At 44.7% G+C, this 26,963-nt stretch overlaps 1 protein-coding gene across 1 annotated transcript in view; it reads right to left on the bottom strand.

Annotated features, from left to right (window-relative positions):
- Nucleotides 1-26,963, bottom strand: part of LOC144761982 (clusterin-like) — a 416,511-nt gene that overhangs the window by 226,017 nt on the left and 163,531 nt on the right. The window contains exons 5-6 of the mRNA XM_078647148.1: nucleotides 25,444-25,822; nucleotides 10,165-10,275 (exon numbers count right to left, since the gene is read on the bottom strand). Coding sequence (XP_078503274.1) covers nucleotides 10,165-10,275; nucleotides 25,444-25,822 — 490 coding nt within the window. The remainder of the gene's footprint in view (nucleotides 1-10,164; nucleotides 10,276-25,443; nucleotides 25,823-26,963) is intronic.

The raw sequence follows: 26,963 nt of genomic DNA, 5'->3' as shown, positions 1-26,963 counted from the left end.
GATCCTGGTATTACTTATGTTCACCCTGATCCGCCAAAGGCAAGCCCGTCTGCGCCCGTCTGCGCCAGGTCGGGCCCTAGGGCACGCCACGCCGACCATCATATCTCGTACTCCCCCCCCAAACCCTCAGAGACTTGCAACATCTCGCCACCTCCCCACCTCCAACGGCTATCTGTCGCATACGCACTGCCGGCATCATGCACCCTGATCGACACCGCCTAAGTGGTAACACCCCATCAGCCATGTTGACCAGGAATGTCATGACCATCAGGGTGTTATATTTAAACACTCGCTCTTTAGTTAAACACTCTGAGGACATTTTCATCTTGCTATCTAACACCAATCCGGACATGCTCCTGCTGACGGAAACCTGGCTAACCTCAGAGTCTCTCCCAGATATCTTGGCCGCCCTCCCCCCTGACTATTACACCCTTCATGCCGATCGCCTTGGTGACCGGCCCGGGGGTGGGGTGGCAGCCATCATATCCAAACGTCTGAACTCCATATCTTCTTATTCCCTCCCCCTCCCTATGGTGGACAATCTACTTATCAATGTGCAAACCGATACCGGCACCCTTACCCTCTTACTCTTATATCGGCCTCCCCATCCTATGCCATCCTTTTCCACCACCTTGAGTGAACAGCTGTCTAACTGTTAACGTTGCATTCCAGTTTCGCCCTCTTCGGCGACCTAAATTATTGGTTTAACGACACCAATGCCGGCCCCCATGCCACAGAGCTCTTTGAGACTCTCACCAGCCTGAATCTCACTCAACAGGTTACCCAACCCACCCATAATAAGGGCCATATCCTGGACCAGATCTGGACCTGCAATCTGGCCTCATCTCCACCAGACGTTTCCCCCGGCGTCTGGTTCGACCATAACCCAGTCGACACCACCATCACTGTCGCCGGTCACATCCCTGCTCCTTTGATGGCTGGCGGTCTCTCACGGAAATGGAATACATACGACTCTCAGAGCTTTCTTACCGCCCTGGCCGACACCCGCCCAGCCTTCCTCCCCTCTAATGACATCGACGGCATGGAACATGATCTTGGTACCTGGCTTGAATCGGCCAGCGACCTCTTTGCTCCCCTGGTCAAATTCCCTAGCACCAGGCACCGCAACTCCCATAGGTGGTTTTCTGGGGACCTCAAGCTTCTGAAATTAAAAACACAGCAGTTAGAACGCACTTGGAGACGCGACTACTCCCACCTTGCCCGACAGTCCTACCTGGCTGCGCGTAAAGATTATAAAGCTGCCATCAGCTTAGCCAAAATGGAACACTTCTCTAACAGGATTTCGTCGGCAGCCGACAAATCCAAGGAGGTGTTCAGAGTCATGGGTGAACTCACTACAGATGACAGGACCCTCCTAGCCCAGACCCCCACTCAAGAGGCCTGTGATATCCTCAACTCGTTCTTCTTAGACAAAATTTAAAAAATTAAAAACTCTATCCCCCCCTCTCCCCAGTCACCCCCACCAGTCTGTTGTTCTAACAATCCCTCGACTTTCTTTTCCTTCCCGCTCCTAGACCCCACTTCTTTAGCAGAACTGACAATCCGGGTAAAATCTGGTTCCCCGAACGATTGCTGCCCGCCATCTGTCATGCAGAGTATATGTCTGCACCTTCCAGACTGTATCTTACCTTTACTCAACGGGGCACTCAGCAGCGGCATCGTTCCGACTTCTTTCAAGGAGGCTATTTTAGTACCCCTCCTCAAAAAACCCGGCGCCGACCCCGCGGAGCCTTCGAATTACCGTCCCATTTCCCTCCTCCCGTACTTCTCAAAATTGATGGAGGCCCACGTCACCCGGTGCCTGTCAAATTTCATTGAATCACCCATCATCTTGAGCCTAATCAAGCCGGCTTTAGACCTGCCCACTCTACTGAGCACGTCATCCTAGCAGTTCTGGACACACTCAGGAACAACGCGGATGCGGGGTCCCCCCAAGCCCTCGTCCTCCTGGATCTGTCAGCCGCGTTCGACACGGTGGACCATAACATCCTTCTCCATCGTGTTGAGCAGGCTGGCATCCAGGGCACCGCTCTTGACTGGGTCAAGTCCTTCCTTACTGGAAGAGCACAGGCGGTCCGCCTGGGGTCCTACATTGCCACTAAAACACCCACGCACTGTGGAGTCCCCCAGGGCTCCTCTCTATCGCCGCTCCTATTTAACCTATACCTCCGGCCTCTGATCCAATCTCTCCAGAAATGGGACATTGTCGTCTACAATTACGCTGACGACTTACAGATTATCCTCCCGCTCAACTCACCTCATGCCATCAATACCTTCCACGCAGTCATGACCCACATTCAATGTTGGATGAACCAGAACCAATTGAAGCTCAATCCCGAGAAAACTGAGCTCCTCCTCCCGGGACTCAGTCACGCTCATTGGGGCCCGCAGTTCTGGCCTCCGGAGCTAGGCCCCCCCCAATCCCGGTGAAAGCTGTAAAGAGTCTGGGAGTGATCATTGATGCTGAACTCTCTCTCAGAACGCAGGTGGGAGCGGTAATATCCTCCTGCATGTACTAGCTCCGGAAGATCCGCAAAGTCCGCCATCTACTTCCCCCCGCTGCACTCACCCAAGTTGTAATCTCACTCGTGCTCTCCCGCCTGGATTTTTCTAACTCGATCTACCATGGCCTCCCATCAACCCTGACTCACCGCCTCCAAGTTGTCCAGAATCAAGCGGCCCGCCTAATTCACCATACCCCCAGATGGCAATCAGCCAAACCCCTACTCCACAGTCTTCATTGGCTCCCAATAGACCAAAGGGCAGCCTTCAAGGTGGCATGCCTCACTTTCAAAACCCTTCACTGCCCCGGCCCTGCGTTTGTAAAATCTCTTATCCACCCCTACTGTCCACAGCGTGACCCCCGTTCTGCCCACCGTCACCTGCTAGCCACCCCCAAAATCGAAACTAAGAAACTCGGCGGTCGCCGCTTCTCCCATCTAGCCCCTGCACTCTGGAACCCCCTCCCTCTCTCCATCAAATCCTCATCCTCTCTTCTGAACTTCAGAAAATTACTTAAAACTCACCTCTTCCCTCCCCTCTGCTAGAGCCCCGCTACTCTGTTTCTCCCTCACTCAATCTGTGTCTCAGCGCCAGGAAGCCTCGGCGTCAGTGCGCTTTATAAATTGCACCTAAGATAAGATAAGATAAGATAAGATCCTGCTAATCTGGTGGGTCCTTATCCACCTAGCCCTGGCACTCCCAGTCTTCCTGTTTTGGGTCATCCTGATTCTCCTTGCCCTGTTCCTTATGGTCTACCTGGCACTGTGCCTCCTGGTCCTACTTATTAGGTCCTCTTGAGGTGCGCCTGGTCATTTTGTCCCTGGTCTATTCCTATTGGTTCTCCTGACTCTCGTTGTCCTGGTTCCCCTGATCATCCTCAGCCTGGTCTTTATATCCCAGTTCCTAGTCCTCATTCTCCTCTTGGAACTTCAGGTCCTGGTCCCCTTGGTCCTGGCCTCTCTGGTCCTCTTAGCCTTGGTCCTACTGATTCTAATCATTCTAGTCCACCTAATCCTACCCCTTGCCTGGTCTTAATTGCCATAGTCTACCTGCTTCTGACCTGACTAGTTATCCAGATCCTCCTTCAACATATCATGATATTCTTGGCCCTGAGCCTCATGCTTATTTTCATCCTTGATTGTCGGGTCCACTTTGTTGTGATTTCCCTTGTTCAGGTTATCCTGGTCTTAGCCACCTGACTTGGTCATCATGGGTCCTGTCATCCTGGCCTTTCTGGTCCTAGTCCTTCTATTCCTCTGTATCCTTTTCCTGCTTGTCGTGGTATGTCAGAGCCTGATACTCCTGGGCCTCTTTGACATGAGCTTCATTTTCCCCTTGATTGTGGTCCCACTGGTATCCCTTTTCCTAGTCTTATTAGCTCTTGTCCTGCTGGCTCTGGTTGCCTGACCATCTCCCTTTGATTCTTCAGGTGATGTTCTCCTATTTTTTCCCACTCTCAGCCTAGTAATCTTCCCAGTCTGGGTTCTTTTCCTAGTTCTGTGCCCACTAGACTTGATCCTTTTGTTCTGATCCTCCCTATTTGGGTCTTTGTATGCCTAATTACCTTGTTCTGGTCCTTGTGGCCCTTCTGATGCTTTCAGGCCGCCTTCTTCTGTATATTTCCTGAGCCTCCATTCTCTTTCCAGATCGTCTATTTGACCTGGTCCTTCTTATCCCTCTCTCCCTGCTTATCTAATTCCTAGTACATTGGATCCTGGTCCTGCTGATTCCCTTCATATAATTTGCCTTTTTTTATATCCAGGCCCTCTTAGCCCTTGCCCTCTTATTCACTGTTTCCTGGTTTGGAGTATCCTTGTCTTCCTGGCCCTGAGCCTCACCTTCATGGTCGATCTGACATTGCACCCAATGGTATGGGCTCTCTTGGTCCTGGTACTTTTGGTTGGGTCCTTCTGAGCCTCGTCATTTCGGTACTGGTCCCCCTGAACACCCAGGTCTAGTTTCTTTAGTGTTCCTGGCTCTGGTTGTTTTTTTCCTTCTGATCTTCTTCACCCTGGTCCTGCTACCTCCAGCTCCAGGCCCCATTTGGTACTATGTGCCCTGCCCCTATGGTAATGGTCCCCCTGGCCTTCTTGGTGCTGATCCTTTTAATCCTCCTTGCTCTTATCCTCCTGGCTCTGGTCCTCCCGGTATTCTTGGCACTGACCCATTCATCTCCCTTGCTTAATATGTCCCATTGGTCCTATTGGTCTGGAAACTGGTCTTCCATTATCTGGCCCTGATCCTCCTGGCCCTGGTCTTCCTGCTCTTTGCCCTCATGTTTATACACAAACTTACGATGGTCCTCTTTTATCTGGCCCTCCTATGCCTGGCGATTCTGTTGCTCATCTTCCAGGCCATCCTGTTACTAGCCCTGTACCCTGGGCCTCAAGGCTGTGATCTGGTCCTGATGTCTGTCTTGATCCTCCATACTCCGGTCCTGGTACTCAAGGTCCTGCCCTGCCCTGGTCTTTTATTGTTTCCCCTAGTCCTTTGTTTCCTGGTCCTCTTAGAGCTTTTCCTTCTGACTCTATTTGTCTGTGCCCCTGGTCTCAGCTACCTGGCACTCTCTAGTTGCATGTGCCCCTGGTATTAGCTGCCTGGCACTCCTGGCCAAGCTTGTGCTATTCTTCTTTTACATAGTCTTGTTCTTCTCAAGATTATGTGCTAGTTGTTCTTGCTTCTTGTGTCCTGGCACACTCAGCCTTTCTCCTCCGGGTTTGCGTTGTCCTGGTTCTTCAGGGTCTGTTCCTTGACCATTTAGTCATACTGGTACTACAGTCATTGCTCCAGGTCCTCCTTGTTTGGATGCTCCTGAGCATGATCGATTTGGTCATGGTCCTCCTGGTCACCACTGTCCAGTCCACTTGGTCTTCAAGATTCTGGTTGACATTCTGAAATCTGATACTCCTCACCCTGCTTCTACTATTTATAATAATTGCTCTGCCCCTCTTGGTGTTCTGAGCCCTGGTCCCCTAAGTCCTGACCCACTTAGCTCTGTTTATAGTTTTCCTGCTCATGATTCTTTTAGTTTGCATGTTCTGGTGTTCTGGGTGGCCTTGGTACTTCCCCCCAGTCTTCCTCGTCCCTGTCCTGCACATCCTACTATCTTGGGCACACTAGCCATTGCACTCTGTGTCCTCTTTGATCAAACTCTGATCCTCTTGGCCCTTTTCCTCCTATTCCTTGCCCACATGGTTATGCAATAACTTGCCCTCAAGTGGGTCATCCTAGCCGTTCCTGGTTCTGATGTTCCTTGACATCCGATTCATGTAGTCAAAAAAACGTCCTGGACCTGTTCTCCCTGGCCCTGCTGAGACTGGTTGTCATTCCAATGTACTCCTGCTCCTAGTAATTTGGATTCTGGGTATCTTGATTTGCAGGCTCCCAATCATATGGCTTTTCATTCTCCACACCCTAATTCTCATCTATTAGTCCTCCTGGCCCTGCTCACCTTGTTTTTCTAGTACCCTGGTTTGCCTGTTCCTAATCCTTCTAATTTACTCCTGGTCGTAGATCTGCATCTTTTGTCTGGTCCTCAAGTATTGGTTCTTCTGGTGTGGGTCCCACTGTCTTTGGTTTCCCTAGAACTCTGCTCTGCCTGCCCCATCCTAGTCCTATTAGATTTCCTGGTCTCCTGGTTTGCTTATTCGACCTTGTTCTTGTCCATCTGACCATGGTCTCCTCTATCGTGGTCCTCCAAGTAATGGTCCTCCTGGGTTTGGTCTTCCTCATGCCTGTTGCACTGGTCCTCCTAGTTCCCATGTTGTCTGTCACCCTGGCCCATGTAGTCCTTGTGACCATGGTATAGGATTCCTGTGAGTTTATCGCTCATAGACTTTCTGATCCTAGTCCTAATGGGCCTAGACTTCATCATCTGTTATATCCATCCTGTTCAATTCTGATCTCGGCTCGGTCAGTCTTTGATCTGCCTACCCGGGTCTGCTACCCCTGGCCCTGTCCGGCATTGTCCATCTGGTCCTGGTCAGTGAACTCAGGCCCTCCTATTTGGTATGGTCTCTGGCCTTCTGTTCCTCCTATCCCTGGTCCTTCTTTTCCTTCTCACCATTGTCCACTGTGACCAGGTCCCCCTGTTCCACATCTTCCTTGCCCTCCTAATCCTTCACACCCTGTTTCCTGTATCATTACTCAAGTTTTTCCTTGTCCTGTTCCACCTCATCAGTTTGTTTCTGGACCTCTCTGGCATTCGTAACCCATGTCCTCATAGATTACTTCTCCATAGGCCTGGTTCTTCTTCTCCTGGTCTTGGTGCCCTAGTCTACCTAGCCCTCCTGGTAGTCCACCCTCTGGCTTATTCTCCTACTGCTCATCAACCTCATCCTGCTGTCCCTATTGCTTCCTTCCCCAACTCCTCCACAAAGTCTTTAGTCAGGTACAGCCTCCAAGCTTGCACTTAGAATTATTTCTTTGCCTTTTTTTAATCAAGGACAGAAATGGGGCCTTGGTAGAAACATAACCTTGCCCACTTAAAACACTACTTAGCATGTATAAATCCAAATTACTTATCACAAGCTACATTGTGCAGGTGACTAAAATGACATTGTGACTGAATGGCCACTCACGACTTGAGATTAATACGCATTAATGCCTATAACCCACTCTGCTTGGTAAATAGTATGAAAAAGTGTGTTTATTCAACATGCAGATGAGTGAACTACCCAAATGCATTACCTACATGTCTCCTGCTTTCACTTCCCCACTCTACAGAAGTCCTGTTGCTGTGTCTTACTAAATGTACCTGCTGCAAGTGTCTCAAAGCATTGTGACCCCCAGCACTGTTTGTCTACTATAAGTATTCCTCCCTTTGTAGCCCAGAAACAACCAATCTGTCTGCATTCCCTTTTGCTGCTTGTTGTTGATGGCTGCTGTGTTGCTGGGTTTGAAATACTAAGCAAGCACATTCCCTCTTAAAAAGAAACCTTACACTTGCGCAAGGACTTCCATAAGAAATCTAAATAGAGCCCACTCCTTGAAAATCATCCAAAGGAGGATCACAATTTTTTTTTAAAACACAGTACTTGCATGAATTGCATCCATTCTCATTACTCTTTACAGATAGCCAAATACTTCTAGACTGTAGCTCAAAATGTCTGGTGTGCCATATCCTGCTCCTAAAGCAGATTATTTATTCCAGCACTTCTTATTTGAATATTAATATAACACGAGCTATTAACAACTGAGCTTACTTGAGCACTCATCTTTGCCCAAACTATTATACATTTGTAAAAGCATTTACTTTCTTAAGCTTCATAAATGTTAATCCCCATTACAAGATGTCCACCACCCTACCATTTCTTGGAGTCCCTCATTTATTCAGAGCCGGCTTAATAAAGAGCTGCAGCACTCTATTTATCGATCTGCCAGTCAAAATGTACATCATCTCTACTATTTTTCCTGTGGCCGGCTAAACAGCAGAGATTATGTACTATTTTGCTGGTAAATAGCAGAGATTATTAACTATTTGTACGAAGGGGGATTAAATAGCCACTTTTTGTATTTGACCATCCACATGCTGGTCCCTCTTTCAAATCTTCTAACAGCATGCCATTTCTTTCCCTTATGTGACTGAGTGAGGCTCTGTGAATGGAATGGTGAATTTGAATCCACTACAGTAGGTCGCTTGAGCATCGCGCTTTAGATCACAGGTGTAAATCCATGCTAAACTGCTGTCTTCGCCATTTAGTCGTAAATCGAATATTACACAGTGATTTATATGCCAATAACTCAAACAATTTGCTTTTAGATTTCGTGAGTAAAACAATAAGTGATTTTAACGGGAAACATCCTTTACAACGCAACTTTTACCACGCAGTGCCTTTATGACGCAACTATTACAACACATGTCATTAAAACGCATAGCGCTGGGGGGCGCTCTAGGATAGGGAATAGATTTAATTTACTATCCAACACCTTCCCTACTATCCACGGGGACTGGAGTTGGAATAGTAAATCAAACTATTCACTATCTAGCACCCCTAAGCGCTATGCGTTGTAAAGGCATGCGTTGTAAAAGCTGCGTTGTAAAGGCATGCGTGGTAAAAGCATGTGTTGTAATGTCATACATCCGATTTTAACAGTCCTACAGAGAATCAAAAGAAAGGAACTGTGAAAGGATTTTCAGCACTTTGGCCATAATTGAAATGAAATGATGTAGTAAATAATAATAGAAGATTAAAAAAATTGGACAATTCAAATTGCAGCTTTCAGCCCACAAGCCTCCACTGCCCAGTGCTCTTCAGGAAGCTGCTAGAATTACAGAGCGCCTAACTGCTGATTCAGTGGGTGAAACAAAAAGTAGGTCCATGTAAAATCCTTTTTTTGGTAATATGGTATGATACAAAAGAGCTACTGCTAAGTATTAGCACAGAGGCTTAAGTGTACTGCCACACGTGTGGACTTGTTACAATATTTTACTATACAGTGCTCCCCTGTCCTCTATTACTACCAAGGAACTTGGCCAGGGCTGGCCTGGCCGTAGCGGGCACCGGGCATTTCCCCTGTGGGCTGGAAGGGTGGGGGCCAGTTTTGGACCCCTGGGTGTCAGTTTTGTTACAGGTGGCCAGTTCTGCAGCAGTTGTGCAATATTGGCCGCCAGTTACAAAAGCGGCAGATGGATTGGTGCTTCCCATTCACATCCCCCCTCCCCGCCTCCAGGCCCTTGGGAGCTGGTTGAGCTGATTGCCAGGGCCGGTTTCAGTTCTCAGTCCGGCCGTGAACAAGGCCACACAAAAAATGAGAATAGCAGATATCACATGTAGTTTGATCACTCACTACAGGGGTGCACACCTGTTTACCATGGAGGGGACATTCCCAACTCAAAGAGAACCTGCAGATCCCAATTAACATGCAAGCAGCAGACAAGAATCTGCAGTTTAGAAATATCTGTGAAAAGTGGTGATGTTGCAAGGTTTATCAATGCTATCAAAAAATGGCATCTTTAACATTAACTCAACTGCCTTTTACAATCAATTCTACATTGCCCACATTTTTGTTTTCAGTAACTGGGGCATACAGTTTTATGTTATTAAAATATGATACACTGATTGAGGTAAATTGATTTCACTTGTACTTTTTCTGAACATTGATATATCTAAAGTGAAGTCTGACCAAAGACAACTGAAAGCCGAGTATTGGCAAGTCAAAAGTTATTTCTCTGATGTGCCAACTAAAGCATGCACACACATATGATGCGTGTTTGCATTGCATGCACAGCTGTTTAGCACATTAAAACCAGACCTATTGGTTTTACCAATGCCGGGAACAAAAGTAGCAAACAACTATTGCTTCCTGTATTGAATGTGTGTAGGAGATATAGTGTGATGACTCAGTGCACATTTCAGATGGAAAATAGTCCCTCATCCCATCCAATGGAATCACTCACTAGAAAGCTGAATTGCACACCAAACAACCAATAGCATGAGGTGAAAAGGAAATACTCATCTGGGTGGAGCCAAAGGTCACCCTGCACATATGTTTACGAATTAGGAGCAATAAATGTTGCATACATTCGTTTTGGCCCCAACTTTGTCAAATTTACCTTAGGGCCAACTCAATGTACCCATGCCCAACCAGAGCCATGCAGCCTTGCCACTGAGTTGCACACAGATTTGTCCATAAACTCACCGGCTGCCAGGATCTCTTTGCAGTTGTCGCACTCGTTCTTCAACAACAGGCAGCCTTCCGAACTCTTGCGGAGCTCCTTGCAAATCATGTTGTCATCCGAGGCATTATATTCTAGAACAGAAGAAATTTACTAAGATGGATCCATTTCCTTTTAGAAGATGTGGGACATGGTGAAACATTTCACACAGGTGTAACAATGCATGCGTTGAGTTCCCACCAAACCTGGAAGATTCGCTTAAGAGAGTGACCAGGAAAATATAAACAGAACAAACTAGCAAGTCTAGCTCTTACAAGAAGAGTCTAAAATAACACCAAAAACATTTTAAAAAATGTGTCCAAATGGTTCATTTTCAGGCACCACACACATTTTAACTGAAAATGTAAAGTTTTTCCAGGCAGTTCAAAAAGAGCAGTCATCAAATAAACCAAAAACAATCAATGACTGCCAACTGGGGCTGACCTTCCTCAGGGAAGAACTATTTTGTAGAATTGCCCAAGTGGTGCATTTTACACCACTGTTTTCAAATAAGTTGGATGAAAGTCCATAGGTTTTACTGGCAGCTCTGTGGTGAAACCCATGAAATATTCCATTACTTTTTTGAAGTGTCAGATATATTAGAATCTCTGTAGGGGTTTTCCAGCACTCATCAAGAAAGCTTAGTAAAAATGGGGGCGATATGGAACATTTTCTAGTTCAGTGCTGTTAATAGTTGGCTAAAACTTGAAAATGGTAATGGCATATCCAATAATATGGGTCTGCAATTTTGCATGGCCTCCTGCAGTGGGCATGGTTGGAAACTGAAAAGTTGCTCACATATCAACAGAAGAGTTTTAGAGGTCTCACAGGTTTAGAGCACCCAGATTACAAAGGCCTAACATAGTGCTTAATTTGTATAACATTAAGTGCCAGGGCCCTTCTCAGAAGGCCACAGCAGCCTGCATCATGCATTGCCTCTGCCAATAACATGACCAACATAACCATCACACTCCTCCAAGTGTAACAATTCAGACTATTTCAGGCCACGCAAAGCTATAATAATGGTGTGAGGCTAGTATTATTCATTTCAATGCAATTTGACTTGGCAAACGCAGTTGTGCTCATCTCTCACAGCGCCACCATGTGTTGGATTATTACTAGAGCCAGTGCTGACAATTAAGTGCCGGTGCCGAGCACCAGACCCCACCGGCTCAAATTAAGCACTGCCTTAAAGGGTCCGGTGATGAGCAATCATCATCATTTATTTGTGCATCTTTGTAGGTTAACTTGAAACATGCTTAAGCATTACTGATATGTGTGCTGCATTATCATACAGTTACTTTTAGGGAAACAAGTGATTTATATGTTTTGGATTTAGCCATAGTCGAGATATATATGCATTTTAGCATTGACATGAGTGGGCCCAGGTGTCTGACTTCACTTTCAAGTCAACATTGTATTTTTTTGTTTGGTGTGCACAGCTTTCATTCTGTTTCAGGCATCAGAGTCTAAGGCCCACATGCATCAAGCTTTTTTGGAGACGCAAACGGTGCGATTCCTTAAAATCGGCCGTTTGCGATTCCAAAAGTGCTGTTTGGGATGCATCATGCAATTTTAGAAATTGCAATTTTTTTGCAATTTCTAAAATTGCGATAGCATATAAGAAAACACAATTGTGCGATTTCTAAAATGCTATGCATCATTTAAAAAAAAATTGCAATTTTTCAAATTGGAAGTGCAAATTACCACGAAGTTCAACCTCGTGGTAATTTGCGAAATTGTTTAAAAATGCACAAAAATGCATTTTTTAAACTGTTAAGTTACAGACACACATGTCCTTAGGACATGTGTGTATGTAACTTATACTGAAAAGTACATTTCATGGGTGCAGGGGGGGTCATTTGTACCCCCCTCTCCACCCTTGAAATGCATTGATGAATTGCAATTGCACATTGTGAATTCGCAATTCCCATTCATTCCTATGGTCATTTTGGCCCATAGGAATGAATGGGAATTGTGAATTCGCAATTGAAAATTCGCATTTTTAATGCATTTCGGTAAAAATAGCGATTTTTACCGAATTGCAAAAAAAATTCGAAAATATTCATGCATAGACTTTTGCGATTTCTAAATTGCGAATCGTTATTTTTCGCAATTTAGAACTCGCAAAAGCCGATATTGATGCATGTGGGCCTAAGTGTTCTCATTAAAAATCATTTTGTGTTAGCTTGTTGTATGAAGGTCATTTTTGATCAAATTAGTTGGTTGGGGAATGATTTTCAGTACCTGCATGGAATAAGATGCAGAGGAGATTGACACTCCTTACCGAGATATTGTGAAGGTTGCGATGATCGAAGAATTTGGGATTGTATCATTTTTGCAAAGGAGGCCGACACCAAGTGCAGGGGGAACGCTGATTTTTGTATAGGTTCTTACTTGGTGAGAACCTGTGGAATATATTTCTTAGACATTATTATATGTTTTAACTGTGCAAACTGATTTTAGTTAGTCAGAGGTTTGCCCCGTCCACCTTTGCAGGCAGTCGCTCCTTTCTCTCTCTTGAAACCCAATAATACAAACATTTCTGCTTATAGACATGCTTTCTAGAGCAAGTACATTTCTTCTTTCTTTGATTGGATCCTTCATGTGATTCTCGTTTCAATGCTTTATTTGCTGACACCAACTGTTTGAAAATGTTCTGATTTACTCGCAACCTTAGCATTGCGGAGTTTCCCTGAATCTTTAATAACATGTATGTGCATGTGCCGAATGGAAATGTCTGAATTATATTCGTACATGCTGTATTCAGATGACTACTGATTCAATTTGAATTTTTTAACTTTACTAATAAAAATGGTTTGCAAAATGAATCTTCTCTGTCATTCTTGTAGGACAAATCCTGCTTTACTGTTGGTTATATATTGTTGAATTTATGATTTCAGCCTCAGTTCAAGATGAAGGTCTATCCCAATGGCCATAGCAGAGATTCGAGTTTGCGACAAGTTTACGCGGTACAACCACCATCCTCATCTCTCACGCTGGCAGGAGGCATCACCCAAGGGAAGACCAATCATGCAGCCTCTGGACTTCAACAGCAGTAGTGATGATAATACATTAAAAAACGTTACCAACATAGATGGAATGCATCTATGCGAATCATGAAATAACAGCCAAGTGAGCTATTGGAATTAAAGGAAAAAGCATCAGCACACATATTTACTTTGCCATAAAAGCTAAAGCCCCACAACATTTCTCTCTCCATCTCTGATTCCTTCTCTCTCATTATTTCCCTCTCTAGCTTTCCCTCTCTTGCTCATTATGGCTCTATCTATGGCACATTCTCTCTTTCATTCGTTCACGCTCTCTAATTCTTCCTTTTTCATTCTCTCAACTCATTCTTAATGACACATTCACTCTTTCAGTCGTTCTCGCTCTCTAATTCTTCCTTTTTCATTCTCTCATTCTCTTTCTCTTTGGCACGTTCTCTCTTTCCTTCGTTCTTGCTCTCTAATTCTTCCTTTTTCATTCTCCCATTCTCTCAACTCATTCTTTATGACCCATTCTGTCTTTCATTCGTTCTCGCTCTATATTTCTTCCTCTCTCATTCTCTGAAATCATTAATTCTCTCTAATCCAATCTCAATCTTTCTCTCGTTGTTTTCTCACTCTCTCTCTACTTTATATTCTAATAGACGTCACGTGGCATTCCATTTACTCTTGATTGTGCTTCACACCTCTTGAGGATTCACTGTGCCATGCAACAGTCCATGATAGGCTAGTACTGTAGGGTTTGGCTTTTCCTAGTGTGGTTAAACATTCTATTCCAAATCTGAACATGAATCAACGGATGATATCAACATTATACCATATATTTTTTGCCAATTACAAGCCGGGAAGCTCTGAATCCTACAGACTTCTACATACACATATGCAGCCCGGCTTTACCTGGTGAGATTTGTGTAGATTAAACCATTAGGTCAGACCAATATGTTTGCATTACATGTGACACTGATGCTCACAACAGCCCTTGGCAACTGTTAACTCTGACTAAAAAGTTCAAAGGATTGAGATGTAGGAGCGGGGCAATTTGTGTCTCAAAAGACAGTGGCCCTAAAACAATAAAGAAAACTTTTAGATGACAAAATTCAAAGTCAAAACCATAACGTATTTAAATATTTAATTTAAGAGTCATTTCAGAAGTCAAAAATAGTTAGTCGGATTCAAATTAGCGTCAATAATTCATCAAATAAAGCCAATTGTGCGAGGGCATAATAAGGACATAAGGTTGCCTTCTGAAGCAAATAAATAGCCAGAACCAAAATATAGTTCAGGGAAGGAAATACATTTCAGGAAAGGAAGTAAAGTTCAGGAAAGTTGAGCAAAGAAATAACATATGGTCACCGTCCAAAGCAAGTAAAAAGTTACAATCAAAATATGAATCAGGAGCTATAGTTCAAGAAAAATATAGTTAACTGACGATGATGATGCATGTTTTCATCCTCTCTTTCTCAATGCTGCAGTCGATAAGGTTGTTCGATGGATTTGAACTTACAGGATATTTGTACAGATACATTCAGACAGGCGGGGCTTCATTAAATATGTCCTCACAGCATCTCTGCTGGCTAAGGCCCCCCTCCACCTACCATGTGACTATTGGTCTAAGCCACTAAAGAAGGGGCACAGAGGAACTTGAATAAACTCAAGATATTGGTTACCATTGAAACATGATTTGCCAACATGCTGTTTTCAAATTAAAACGTTCAGCGCGTAAAGACATAGAAAATGGCCAAACTCACTTCCCACATGGAGGTCGTTTTGCCCTCTGCAAAAACAAGGATTGACGCAGCCAACAGTTGTGGCTTTCAGTTGCCTGGGAGTTTCTGCATTGGGCTGGAGAAGAGGAGTACACTCCCCAGCAACCCTTGGTCAGTGACACTGCCCTCAGGCACCGGAGTGCTATAAGTTCGTTGGAGGCGTCCCGTAGCGCGGGACCTTCGTCTTGCCATGCAGCCTAGGAGTTGCTGCGTTGTGCTGTGGAGAACGACTACACTCCCCAGAAACCCTTGCCCAGTGACAATGCCCTCAGGATCCACACGTCAATGCCAGCAATGGCCATCCCCTTTACATCTGCCACCAAAAGGTACTGATTTATTTGCTGTTACCCACAGTCCTTTGATCTGTTGGCTCACTGTTCGATAACCCCATGTCTTGCAGCATGAGCTCTTCATTGAGTATGGGGAAATGGAAGGCTGCTCCTGCCTCTGGGAAATCTTCCCCCTGGTTCCACCGTAGATGGCTTTTTGCACCGTGCAGTGGGGAACATTAGCAGAGAAATCGACATAGCAGAACAGTGTTTGTCTCTGACATTTTTGCCTGAGCCGTCTCCAGAGTTATTACTAGATTTCACTGAGTCTCATGTGTTCGCCCTGATGCCCCCCCCCAGCATCGCTCCCCCTCCACCTGTTTTGGGTCCTGACCAGTTGGCCACTCCCACTAAAACCTTGACTGTTGCTACTATCGAGTGTGATGATATGAGGGTGCGAGATCAACCATCTGTGTGCCCAACTAACTTGACTAACTCTGAGGCCACCAATAATAGGGGGGCAACAGGAAGAGAATGGACCGGAATGTTAAATCAAAAATATTTAATCCAGAACCACCTATTGTGTCATCTACCCTCAAATGTGAAATCAGCCCTCCACTAAAGAGTTATATGCTATTTTATAAACCCCAGGGTAGTCTGACCCCTCTTTTACTATCTGAGCAGATTTTTCCAACCTTTAATAGATTAATCGTCTTTTGCAATTGGACCGACAGGACTGACTTCCTGAGCAGCCACTCCCTTGGGTTCAAGTGATCTACTAGCTCAGTCTGTGAATCCTGGGATTGATTTTGAATCTACGCCTTCTGTGTCTGTCAGGTGCAGCACTATTCCCATTAGGGTTACTGAAAGTCATACCATGCAACCACTATCTATAGCTTCTTGGAATATTGCTGGTTTAGCCAGCAAATAGGATAGGTATGATTGGCTTAAGTTCATTGAATGCCATGCTATTATATGTTTACAAGATATGTGGCTTTTGATCCTAGTTATGTGAATGGGTATGCTAGCTACCACACGCCAGCAGTTGCTAATAACTTGGAAAGGGTGGTTTGACTACGTTTGTCTCTCTAATTTTCCCCCCCAAAGGTGTTATGGTCAAATTGTGATTCAGTATATTACCAGATGATCTTCTTCAAGTGTTCTGCAACAAGATTGATGCTGTTAAATCTATATAATAAGGTTTTTGACCATTCCAAGGTTGATCTAGTGCACCATCTACTCAAGGACATTGAGAAATGCACCAGCAAGGTGGCTGTGCTCTGATATTGTTAGGGGATTTTAACTTAAATGTTCATCAGTTCTCTCAGTAAAATATCAGTGGGCTGGAGGATGAGGCTGGGATTCCTTTTACCCATGCACACTGCCCTGTTGGTGATTAACTGGAAAAGAAACGCCCTCCGTCTGGGAAAAAGCAAACTCAATAAGCAGTCCAGGCGACGCAATGTCGCTATATCATTTTATCAACCAATTAAATGAGTATTCAAACAGGTTAGTTTCTACATGAATATTTTCTTGTTTCATCTGTTTCCTTCATGTGTATGATTCATATGATCCTACTCATATGCATAACAATTTTATAAGGGTAATCACAGTATACAGGTACCCCAATGCATATAGGGCATAGCCCTTCATCAGGGGGTAATTCCTTCAAGGAATGTAACATTTGCATTATAATTCAGAAATCCAAGAATTGATGAATTCAATACAACAGTATTCATAGTGCTGACTGAGTGAAAGTAAAATGAGTTGTGAAAAGCTATGTATCAAAATAAAATGGGGAGAGGTGCACCCAATACAAAAAACGTTCATGTAACGTGCTTAAGAACCTTAAAGTCCGATTATGTTTGAATATCGACAGTGATAACTAGTGGCAACAAATTCTCAAATGAATCAAAACTTTAACCGCGTGAACGTGAAACAGTGCTCCTGCCCTTGTAAACTTTAAGCTAATCAGTAAATGTGTACGTTTATACCAAAACGATAACCGTTCATGTAACTTGCTAAAAAAACTTTAAGGTCTGATCATGTTTGAATAATGGCAACAAATTCTTAAATAAATCAAAACTTAAACCGCGTGAACGTGAAATAGTGCTCATTCCCTTGCAAACGTGAATTTAATAGGTAAATGCGTACATTCAGCGTGATAGACTGGGTAGAGGTTCTTCAATGTGCGGCGTTAAAGTGCTCGCAAGAATGTGGTGCGGACACTATTGAATCCCGAATGGGTATGAATAAATCCATGCAAAGTGTTCAAAAGATTATAAAACACAAGCGTTTTGCAGCTCTGTCGTACTGCCAAAAGGCTTTCCACTCAAGTACTCCTACAAGTTAGATGCGCAAAACACACCGTATTCTCAAATTCCAGGAGTGGGGGATAGAGTAATACCAAACAAAGATCGCAGATTAGGTTTAGTACTACTTGTACACGAGGGTCTGGGCTCAGCACAAGCAGGAGTCACTGCAACATTTTCATTATTGAAGCAGCATTACTGGTAGTCGGGGTTAACAAAACAAATTAAGGACTTTGTCCTGAAGTGCGACATTTGCCAGCAGATGAAGGGTTCCACAATACAGAGGACATCACAAACACCACTACTGATTTCACACGGACACTTGCATGTGTCTATTTGGTGTTGTACTACATCTAATCCCTCTACTGAATGATGGGCTTTTTAAATGAGTTGTTTAACAGTCCCTTCCCCAGACTTTAATTTCAAGTTTAGTTTCAAGCCCCTTAAATTCAGACAGGGTTTACAAGTAAATCTTGGTGGCAGTGGATTCATGCTCTAGATTCCTATGGGTTTGGCCACAATGCTCGGCTGACGCTCGAACTGTTATAAAGGATTTGCGAGTCTTCATCGGGACATCCGCAATTGGCACGTTACATTCTGACCGTGGCCCTGCGTTTAGCTCTTGTGCTTACAAGAAAGCCATGGAAAGTATGGGCGTGGCCTTGCAGTACTCTTCCCCCTACCATCCCGAAGGATATTCGGTGGTGGAGAGGAACAACTGGGACCTAAAGCAATCCTTAACAGCAAGGGTATTAGGTGCGGGTAGTTGGATCAATCACCTATACGGGGTCCAGAGGGCCCTCAATAATATGCCAAGAAATTCCTTGGGAGGCCAAACCCCTTATGAGATTCTGTTTGGGAAAAGAATGTGGGTACCTGATCTTGATTGTGCCAGCACAGTGTTGGATACAAAATTGTTTGAACTGAATGACGTTTCACTGTTTTACAGGAACTCAGTGAGTTCCGGGCGTTACAAAGGAACGTGCAAGTCAAACGCACCGCCACTGGGGAAGTAAAACCAGTTACGGCAAGACCTGCCTTGGTCCCACAGATTGGGGCCATGGTCAGGGAAAGGATCATGGAACGAAGAGAGTGTGGGCCATCTTACAGGGCACCTGGACCTGTCCAGGCGGTTGTGGGAACAAGAATTGTACTTCTACTGCTTCTGGCCGGCAAAAAAGAGAATAGATTTGTCTCCATTGATCTGATCAAACTGCTTCATGTGGCTGATACTCAACAGGAGGCCGCGTGGCGTCCTGAGCAGCCGCAGATTTCCTCTTGCTACTATACAGGAAGTTTAAATGGAAAAACGAATAACCTTTCAAGACTCCACTATACAAAGTGAAGGAGTACCAAATAATGGAACATAAATCATTCCAGTTGAAATTGAAATACATCAAGAAGAAACAACAATGCAAGCTGCAATTCGGCCCAACAATGATGTCTACATTAAGTGTGCCTTCAAAACACATCTGCCAGTTCTACAAAACCTGCAGAGCTACAAAAGATAGATAGAACTGCGTCTGGCTACTTCATCAACTTCGATGATTTCTCCTCAGATCCCAGTGAATCCGATCAAAAGCCACCCCTTCTGAAGAAAAATACCTTCTACAATTCTACCTTTTGCTCAAAAAGACTTACTTAGTGTCACTGTGGTTGCTTATTTGGTTTGCAATAGGGGTAATATACCTGTTAATTTGGACAATGACCGTCTTTCTTCGGCTTCGGAACAGCCATTGTCTCCCAGAACGCTGTGCAGTACAATCTGTGAACTTGGTCCTGAAACCACATACTTCATCACATTGTGAACAAAGAGACTTGTCCTTGGTGAACATTACAGCAATTCCAGTACGTGATGGTATAATGTGGGATAGAGTTTCATATGATGTATTTGGTTCCACTGAGCATTTAAAAATTCAATGTGTTTAAAAAAAAATTAAATGACCTCATTACCCCCAGAACACTCTCTGAACACGCTCTGATGATTGGGACAATGAAACTGTAAATACTATGCTCTCAGATTTAGAACAATCTGCTGCATTTTCTTACAGGGAATTGTACAAAGATAGAACCGACTACAATACCATGTATTGTTACCAGCATTATGGTCATCATTTTTTGCGTAGAGCAAGTGTACCAACACTGCTAACACGTACCATCAATGGGAACATTGCCTGACACCACCAAAGGGCAGTTCTGCCACATTCGCACAGACATTTGCAAACTCTTCTGGGTTCAATGCTTCAGACCCAGAATCGTTTTACTACAAACTTGCGCTGACTTTCGGCTGCGTTCGACACGGTCTGCCACCGCACCCTGACAACCCGCCTCCGCCACGCCGGGATCCAAGTAAAGGCCCTGGAATGGATCACCTCCTTCCTCTCCGACAGAACCCAAAGAGTCTGTCTCCCGCCCTTCCTCGCAGAAGCCACCAAGATCATCTGCGGCGTACCTCAAGGCTCCTCGCTCAGCCCCACCCTCTTCAACGTCTACATGAGCCCCCTCGCAGCCATCGCACGCAAGCACAACCTCAACATCATCTCCTACGCCGAAGATATCCAACTGATCCTCTCCCTCACCAACGACTCCGCCAGAGCCAGCTTCCAGGACGGAATGAAAGACATCGCAGACTGGATGAAGCTCAGCTGCCTGAAACTGAACTCAGACAAGACGGAAGTCCTCAACCTCAGCCCATCCATCTCCGCCTGGGACGACTCCTGGTGGCCCCCTGCTCTGGGCCCCCCACCCAAGCCCACGGACCACACACGTAACCTGGGCTTCATACTTGACTCCTCCCTCACGATGGCCAGGCAAGTTAATGCTGTTACCTCCTCCTGCTTCAACACACTCCGCATGCTCCGTAAGATCTTCCGCTGGATCCCCACTGGAACCAGGAAAACGGTCACCCAGGCCCTCGTCCCCAGCCGTCTGGACTACGGGAACGCCCTCTACGCTGGGACCACCGCCAAACTATAGAAAAGACTCCAGCGCATCCAGAACGCCTCAGCACGACTCGTCTTGGACATCCCCCGACACAGCCACATCTCCGCCCACCTGAGGGACCTGCACTGGCTCCCCGTCAGCAAGAGGATCACGTTCAGACTCCTCACCCACGCACACAAGGCTCTCCACGACTTGGGCCCCGAATACCTCAACAACCACCTCACGTTCTACACGCCAACCCGCCAGCTCCGCTCCGCCAGCCTCGCCCTCGCCACCGTCCCACGGATCTGCAGAACCCCCACCGGAGGAAGATCCTTCACCTACCTGGCGGCCACGACCTGGAACATCCTCCCCACCCACCTACGACTCACCCAGGACCATCTCTCCTACAGGAAGCAACTCAAGACCTGGCTTTTCGAGCAGTAGCAGCCCCCCCCAGCGCCTTGAGACCCTAGCGGGTGAGTAGTGCGCTTTACAAATACTCTTGATTGATTGATTGAGACTAATGCAACTATGGAGAAGATTATGCTGGCTAAGACTAAGCTGATGTATCTCCCAACTGTCTATACAGTGTTTCGACTACTGGAGAGACACCATAGACACAAAATCTATCTGGGGAATCAGAGAGTGGCAGGTTCAGGGATCTGAAGATTTATTTAGAGCTTGCCTTATAGCATTACAGATGATTTTCCTAATCACAACAGTGCAACAGACTACTTGTTACAGGGTTTGCTAAAATTAAAGACCTGAGAACACCGAGCATCACCTCACCCATGCCTATTAAGGATATCTCAAATAACACACAGAAGTGAGGGGACACGTGGTACAAATACATACAATTCATCATCTCCGGATTGGAAGGGTTGGTTGATTTGGTCTGAAGACATGAATATGTGTAACTCAAGATTCAAGGGTTTCACCGAAGGGTTTAGTATCCATTGGCTCACCGCACGCTATGTACACACAGACAGCCCAGGGGTAGTGACTTCCTATAGTGTCGGGAAGGTGTGCCTAGAATGGCTAAAGACCTCAACTCTGTCACAAGTAAAACAACACTTGTCCCTTCTGTCAGACAACATAGATATGAGGGATTTCTTGTTAGATACCAAGAAACCACGTAGGAAACGCTTCCTATATACCATCTACAATTAAATCTGGAAAGTTTCCCAACAGGAAGCTGCTGAGAGACTTTGTGAAATCGATAGAATTAATCTAGAAAAGGAATTAGCTGTGGTAGACAATGGCATGACCAAACTCTCGTCTCGTATTTATTCACTGGGCAACATTGTGTCCTCAGCTATCTACATAATGGAACAAGATTTGTCTATTCTACAACATGCAGTCTCAGCTGTGCGCTATTATGCTTTTAAGCTGGATGCTTCAATGATTGCTTTCTGGCCACATTCCATGGCGATACATTAAAGACACAAATCTGTTTTTGGCTTACAATCTGACCAACAGACAAATGACCATGGCACGCAGAGATCCGAAGTACACCGTGCCGCTCATAGAATAACTAGAGAAGTTACCTTTTACTGTAGCAAAGTCACCTTCTATAGAATAGTTAATCCATGGCTATATCACACTGCCAATCACAACATTCCAATTCCAGTACCGCCTGAAATATTAGCCAGTTGGCAAGTATGAGGCGAAGGGTACATGCAAGAAACCTGGGAGTTGCCATACACATATAGGTGCAGGAACAAGGAAAAGGAAGTTTTCTTAAGTGGTTCAAAGTGCGAAAAGGCCTTGAGTGGGTCTTTAGTGTGTAAGGAAGTGTTGCTTCATGGAGGGTGTAATGCGTCAATAGGGAACTTGTCCTGTTAGATGAAGGGTTCCTTAGCTGCTGTAATACATCCAGTATTTGAGGTACTTTCCAATGGGAGTTACTTGATGCTGAATGACCAAGGCTGTTGTGGAATGACGCCAGGCATCGCTTATCTAGTGACTGTAAACTCCAGTGTTTTTGTTGTAAGCATAAGCAAGTATTGTTTCCCCTAGCTCGCACAGTTGGGGCGGCACCACTGTGGCCTTCACTGAATGTCTCCAACATAAGATTTTATCTCTGAGCAGACTGAAAGCCATGCTGTTTCAGCATAACGTGGCCTTAACTTCAGCCTGGAAGATCTTTGATCTCAAAGTTGCAAGGTCCTTGGCAGAGATACAGGCTCTAGTCCATACGAACTTCCCGCTCCATTTCGGGGAAATGGTCCATCATATCTTTAACATGTCTGATACGCAGGGTATAGTACACTTATTTAAGAGCATTGGATCTGGTCTGTTAACCACCTTTCAAACCAATTTACGAGTGATTTCATCCTTCATACACTCCGTAATTTTTGGAGGGCTTCCTTTGGTCCGGCTTTCAGTGACAGGCATCTTGGTTTTAATTCAATTGATTTGCAATTGATGTCAACATCACTCGAAACATGGAGATAACAATGCTGGAGTGAAGTTGTTGTGAGTGATTGGTGTTCTTCCTGGGTATACCTCAGCTTCGAGAGCAGAGTGAGCATTGGTTCCTGTCTTTCAAACTGGCCTGGCTTGACTGCATTTTGTCAGTATTACACTGCCTTTTTTTGCGGATTTAGACGCATGTTGGATCTCTGTCTGACACTTCCATTGGTTTGCGCAGACATGCTTCTGGCAGCTTTGCGGGCCAATGTGTACAGTTGTCCGCAGCGTATTCCCATGTTGATGATGGTGTTCCTAAAGCCTCCACAGGATGCTTCTGCTCCTTTGGAACGGAGATCGGCTCTGCTACGGATGTACAGGCATCAGTCTCAGCTACACAGTCATCTAATTCTTCCCTGATTGCTGCCAGTGATAACCACCTCTGCTCACTTGATATCATACTGAAGGTACTGTGGATGCCATGTTCAGTGATGTTGAGTCTTCAGCGCAGGATTTTTAAACAATCTGGCCTCTCCAGTGCTGGCAACCTTTGGAAATTTTTTAAACATGAACCAAATTGAAGGTCGAACTGACTTTGTTTTTTCTTCTCTGCTCTATCTGAACATAGTGGCTTTCAAGGCGCTCAGAAAAACAATGACTTTTTAGGAAAGAATGCTTTCACTATTTATGATATTGGTGCAAGCGATCACATTTGTCTGCTCCTGTCTTTACATTGTCGCAGCAAATATGTTTCATACTAGACTGACGCTTGACCAATAAATAATTATTGATACCGTTCCAATCATTATTCTATGTGTATTCTGAGAAAAGTAAGCATGAGTGACTCAGCGAAAGATACCGTATTGTTTTCTACGATACCTGAGGAATCAGGGTTGTCATGTTCAGTGGTTGCCAGAAACTACCTACACCACTATAGAATACAGGGTGGTAGTGGCACTGTAGAGCTACCTTGTCTAATTGCTGACTCATCCTGTGGGGGTGTCCAGAGTCTGTCTGCACACCAAGCCCTCAGTTTAGGTAATCCAGAATGCACGGGTCCTGGAGGCGTGCTAGGAACTACATGACACAACAAAGAGAAACAAATGAAACTATAAGGGGCAGTTTACAAATTGGCCAGATTGAGGGGAGGGGATTTTGGTTGGCTGCAATTAGCATTTCTAGACAGTATATCCGCACCAAAATCCAGATAATTCAAGTTATTCAGCCTGGCATGTGCAATAACATGCAGATCTGTGTTTACCAGGTTTAACACTGCACAAGGATCCCTACACCGGGTTGACTAACTAGCCCTTATCTATTCCTACTTACCCTTTTTTTGAGCAGTTGGTAAGTAGACTTGGGGAAATCGCTTCATGCTGGTGACAGGTGTCGGGATGGCGGAGGAACCTGGGCATCAGGGAGGGCTTGTGGCGGTTGGGGGACGCGTTTCTTTCTCCCCTATACCACAGGATAGGATATGGCTGCACTTGTGCCCTCCCCCTTGGCCGGACCTGCACTCGATTTTACAGAGGGCTTTCCACCAGGTACAATTAGGCTCAGAACAATAAGGCCTAGTGTTTCTCCACCTAGTAATTCAGGGACTGGAAACTCCAGACGACTCACGATCAGGGCTACGTCTTCACCTGACTTGCAACTGGTGCCTATTTGTAGTTACTAAAAATTACCATGAAAAGAACCAAAGAAAATATTATTTGAAATAATGGAGAATCATATAGATTTTGTGAAGGTTATTTAGATTCCCTCAGTGAGTATTTATTCTTGCAAATATCTCTTAATTTTACCTCTAACATGCTGCATGCATATGTTTTTACCTTATGGCAATCAACTCTTCAATGGTGTATCTAGTTTATAATCATACGGCTCTCCTCAGTCTGATGTTATAAACATAATTTATGACTGTGGCTATACAAACACTCTGTCATTTGGTTTTCCAGCATTATATACATATATTATTACATTACACCAATCTCCTCTCCAATATGGGTAGCGGATAATACCATATGGTTGCACTCACGTCATTATTAGACATGTAAGTCTTTATCAAATACCTTGTCTGTTCCCAAAGAATCACTCACTTATAAGTACTATAGGACTATTCATTGTCGGATTCAGAAACATAAACATGTTCTCCCAAAAGATGTCACTACATGACTAATAAATGGCTGCCATTACTGCAACGTAAGCCATGCACATGTTTACATCACGGGCAACAGCTCATCGATGCCTAGTAAATATGCAGTTCGATAGTTACATCTGGTGAAATATTTACATACAAAGATACACTGTACTCCATTTTGGAGGTTTTTGTCAAATTAAAGGCATTGTACACAACCGTATTGTGTATAACCCCTTGTTTTCTTTCATCATGGTATTGCAAGCATAAATCTACATCACAAGTCTACCTGCTATCCAATATTGTGTGTATAGATGCACGATTACCATACATCCAGCACCGATACAATGCTAGGTATAATGTTATCTAAAGGTACCCTCGCTTTAATGTGGCAGAACATGTTATTACTAAACGACTCATAGATACCCATGCTGTACCTGCAGAAGTGTTTTGGTTGTCATTCAATGTGTCCTGGTAGAGTCTCTTTGTCTTCTGATCAGCCTCATGGGGGATTTTGTGCTCCACTTCACCTGATCTTTCTTTCAGGCCATCTTTTGAAGGTGGGTCAACCGCAGTTAACGAACGTGGTACCCTATTACCCCGCATTAAGTGGCCACCAAAAGGGAGCCTGAAAAGTGGATTCATCTTGGGAGGAGACCCCATGTTATTGTCAACTTTGTCCTGCAGCTCCTGGAAGCTCTTCTTGAGATCCAGAAGCTTATTTTCCAGTTTCTCAAATTGTTCATTCAGTTTGTCAATTTTATCCCCTTGTATCCAAACTGAAAAGGGAGATGCATGTTCCATGTACTCATCAATCTAAAAGACAAAAAAGAGCTCATTTCATCTAATATCCAAACACCAAAGGATGTCATTTTAACCTACCTCATGCAGAAGGACTTGGACATATTGCATTTAACATCATATACTGTCAGTTGACCTTTTGTGTTCCACCATCAGTTTGGTGGATATTATCTTTCATCACTAGATATGCAATCCAACACCACCTGCAACTGTATAATCCTACACCAACTGGGCAAGAAGTGATGATAGCTATATTTGTAAGTTTGACTTTATGAAAAGCATTTGAAGGTTGGAGAACCGTAGTGCTCTCGGATGGCTCAGACAAGGTAAAGATATTGAGAAGTGATAAATGTATTGTTGTAGACAGAAAATTATTCACAGATTATATAATTTACTGGGATGAGTTTTCCTCTCTGTTGAATATTCTCCCAACTCCCAGTGCCCCAGGAGCTCTTATAATTGGGTTTTCCTGGGGGAAATCCGGCCATTATCAAGACTTGTTGGGAAATAGGCATCTATATGCTCCCCGTCATCTTACAGCTGTGGATCTATTAGAAAGGTTTCACAGTCCACTACTGCTTTCCTACTTCCTGTTACCCCTTGTGTTGTTAGGTGTTCAGTAATTCTTCCAGTGATCGCGCTTGTGCCCCACTCAGGCAAATATTACTTGTCAGAGTCACCAATTCCTTGTGGAGTTGTGGCCAAGGGAGACTGTGAAGCCAGCTCTGTGCATTTGTTTGGTCTGGGGGCTTTGTGTTTGGAACATACAAACCTTCTTCATAACTGTACTGGCCTCTCAAAGGTTTCAACTATGTATAGTCACCTATTTCTCCACTCTCACTCCTCTGTTCTGTCTTTCACTCCCACTACTCACCATCAGCCCTCCACTCAAAGTCCCCTCCATTTCTCCTGTGCTCCTCTGCTCTTGCTCCTTTCAACTGCTCCTTGATTTTTGTCCTCTTTTGTTGGTCCTCCTCGTCCCTCCTCTGGCCCTGCTGCTCTCCATCTCTCCTCCATTCCTGCTTGTCTCCTCCTGCCACTCCTGGTCTCTCCTCCATCTGTCCTCTCCATCTCCCCTCAAGTTATCATCCTTTCTATTCCCAATACTTCTGGGTCCATTTTAACTTCCATGACCTCTCACCACCAGTCACTTCTG

This window comes from Lissotriton helveticus, chromosome 6, assembly GCF_964261635.1.
Source record: "Lissotriton helveticus chromosome 6, aLisHel1.1, whole genome shotgun sequence".
Lineage (NCBI taxonomy): Eukaryota > Metazoa > Chordata > Amphibia > Caudata > Salamandridae > Lissotriton > Lissotriton helveticus.
The sequence above is the reverse complement of the archived record's forward strand: the minus strand, read 5'-3'. Positions and strand labels throughout refer to the sequence as shown.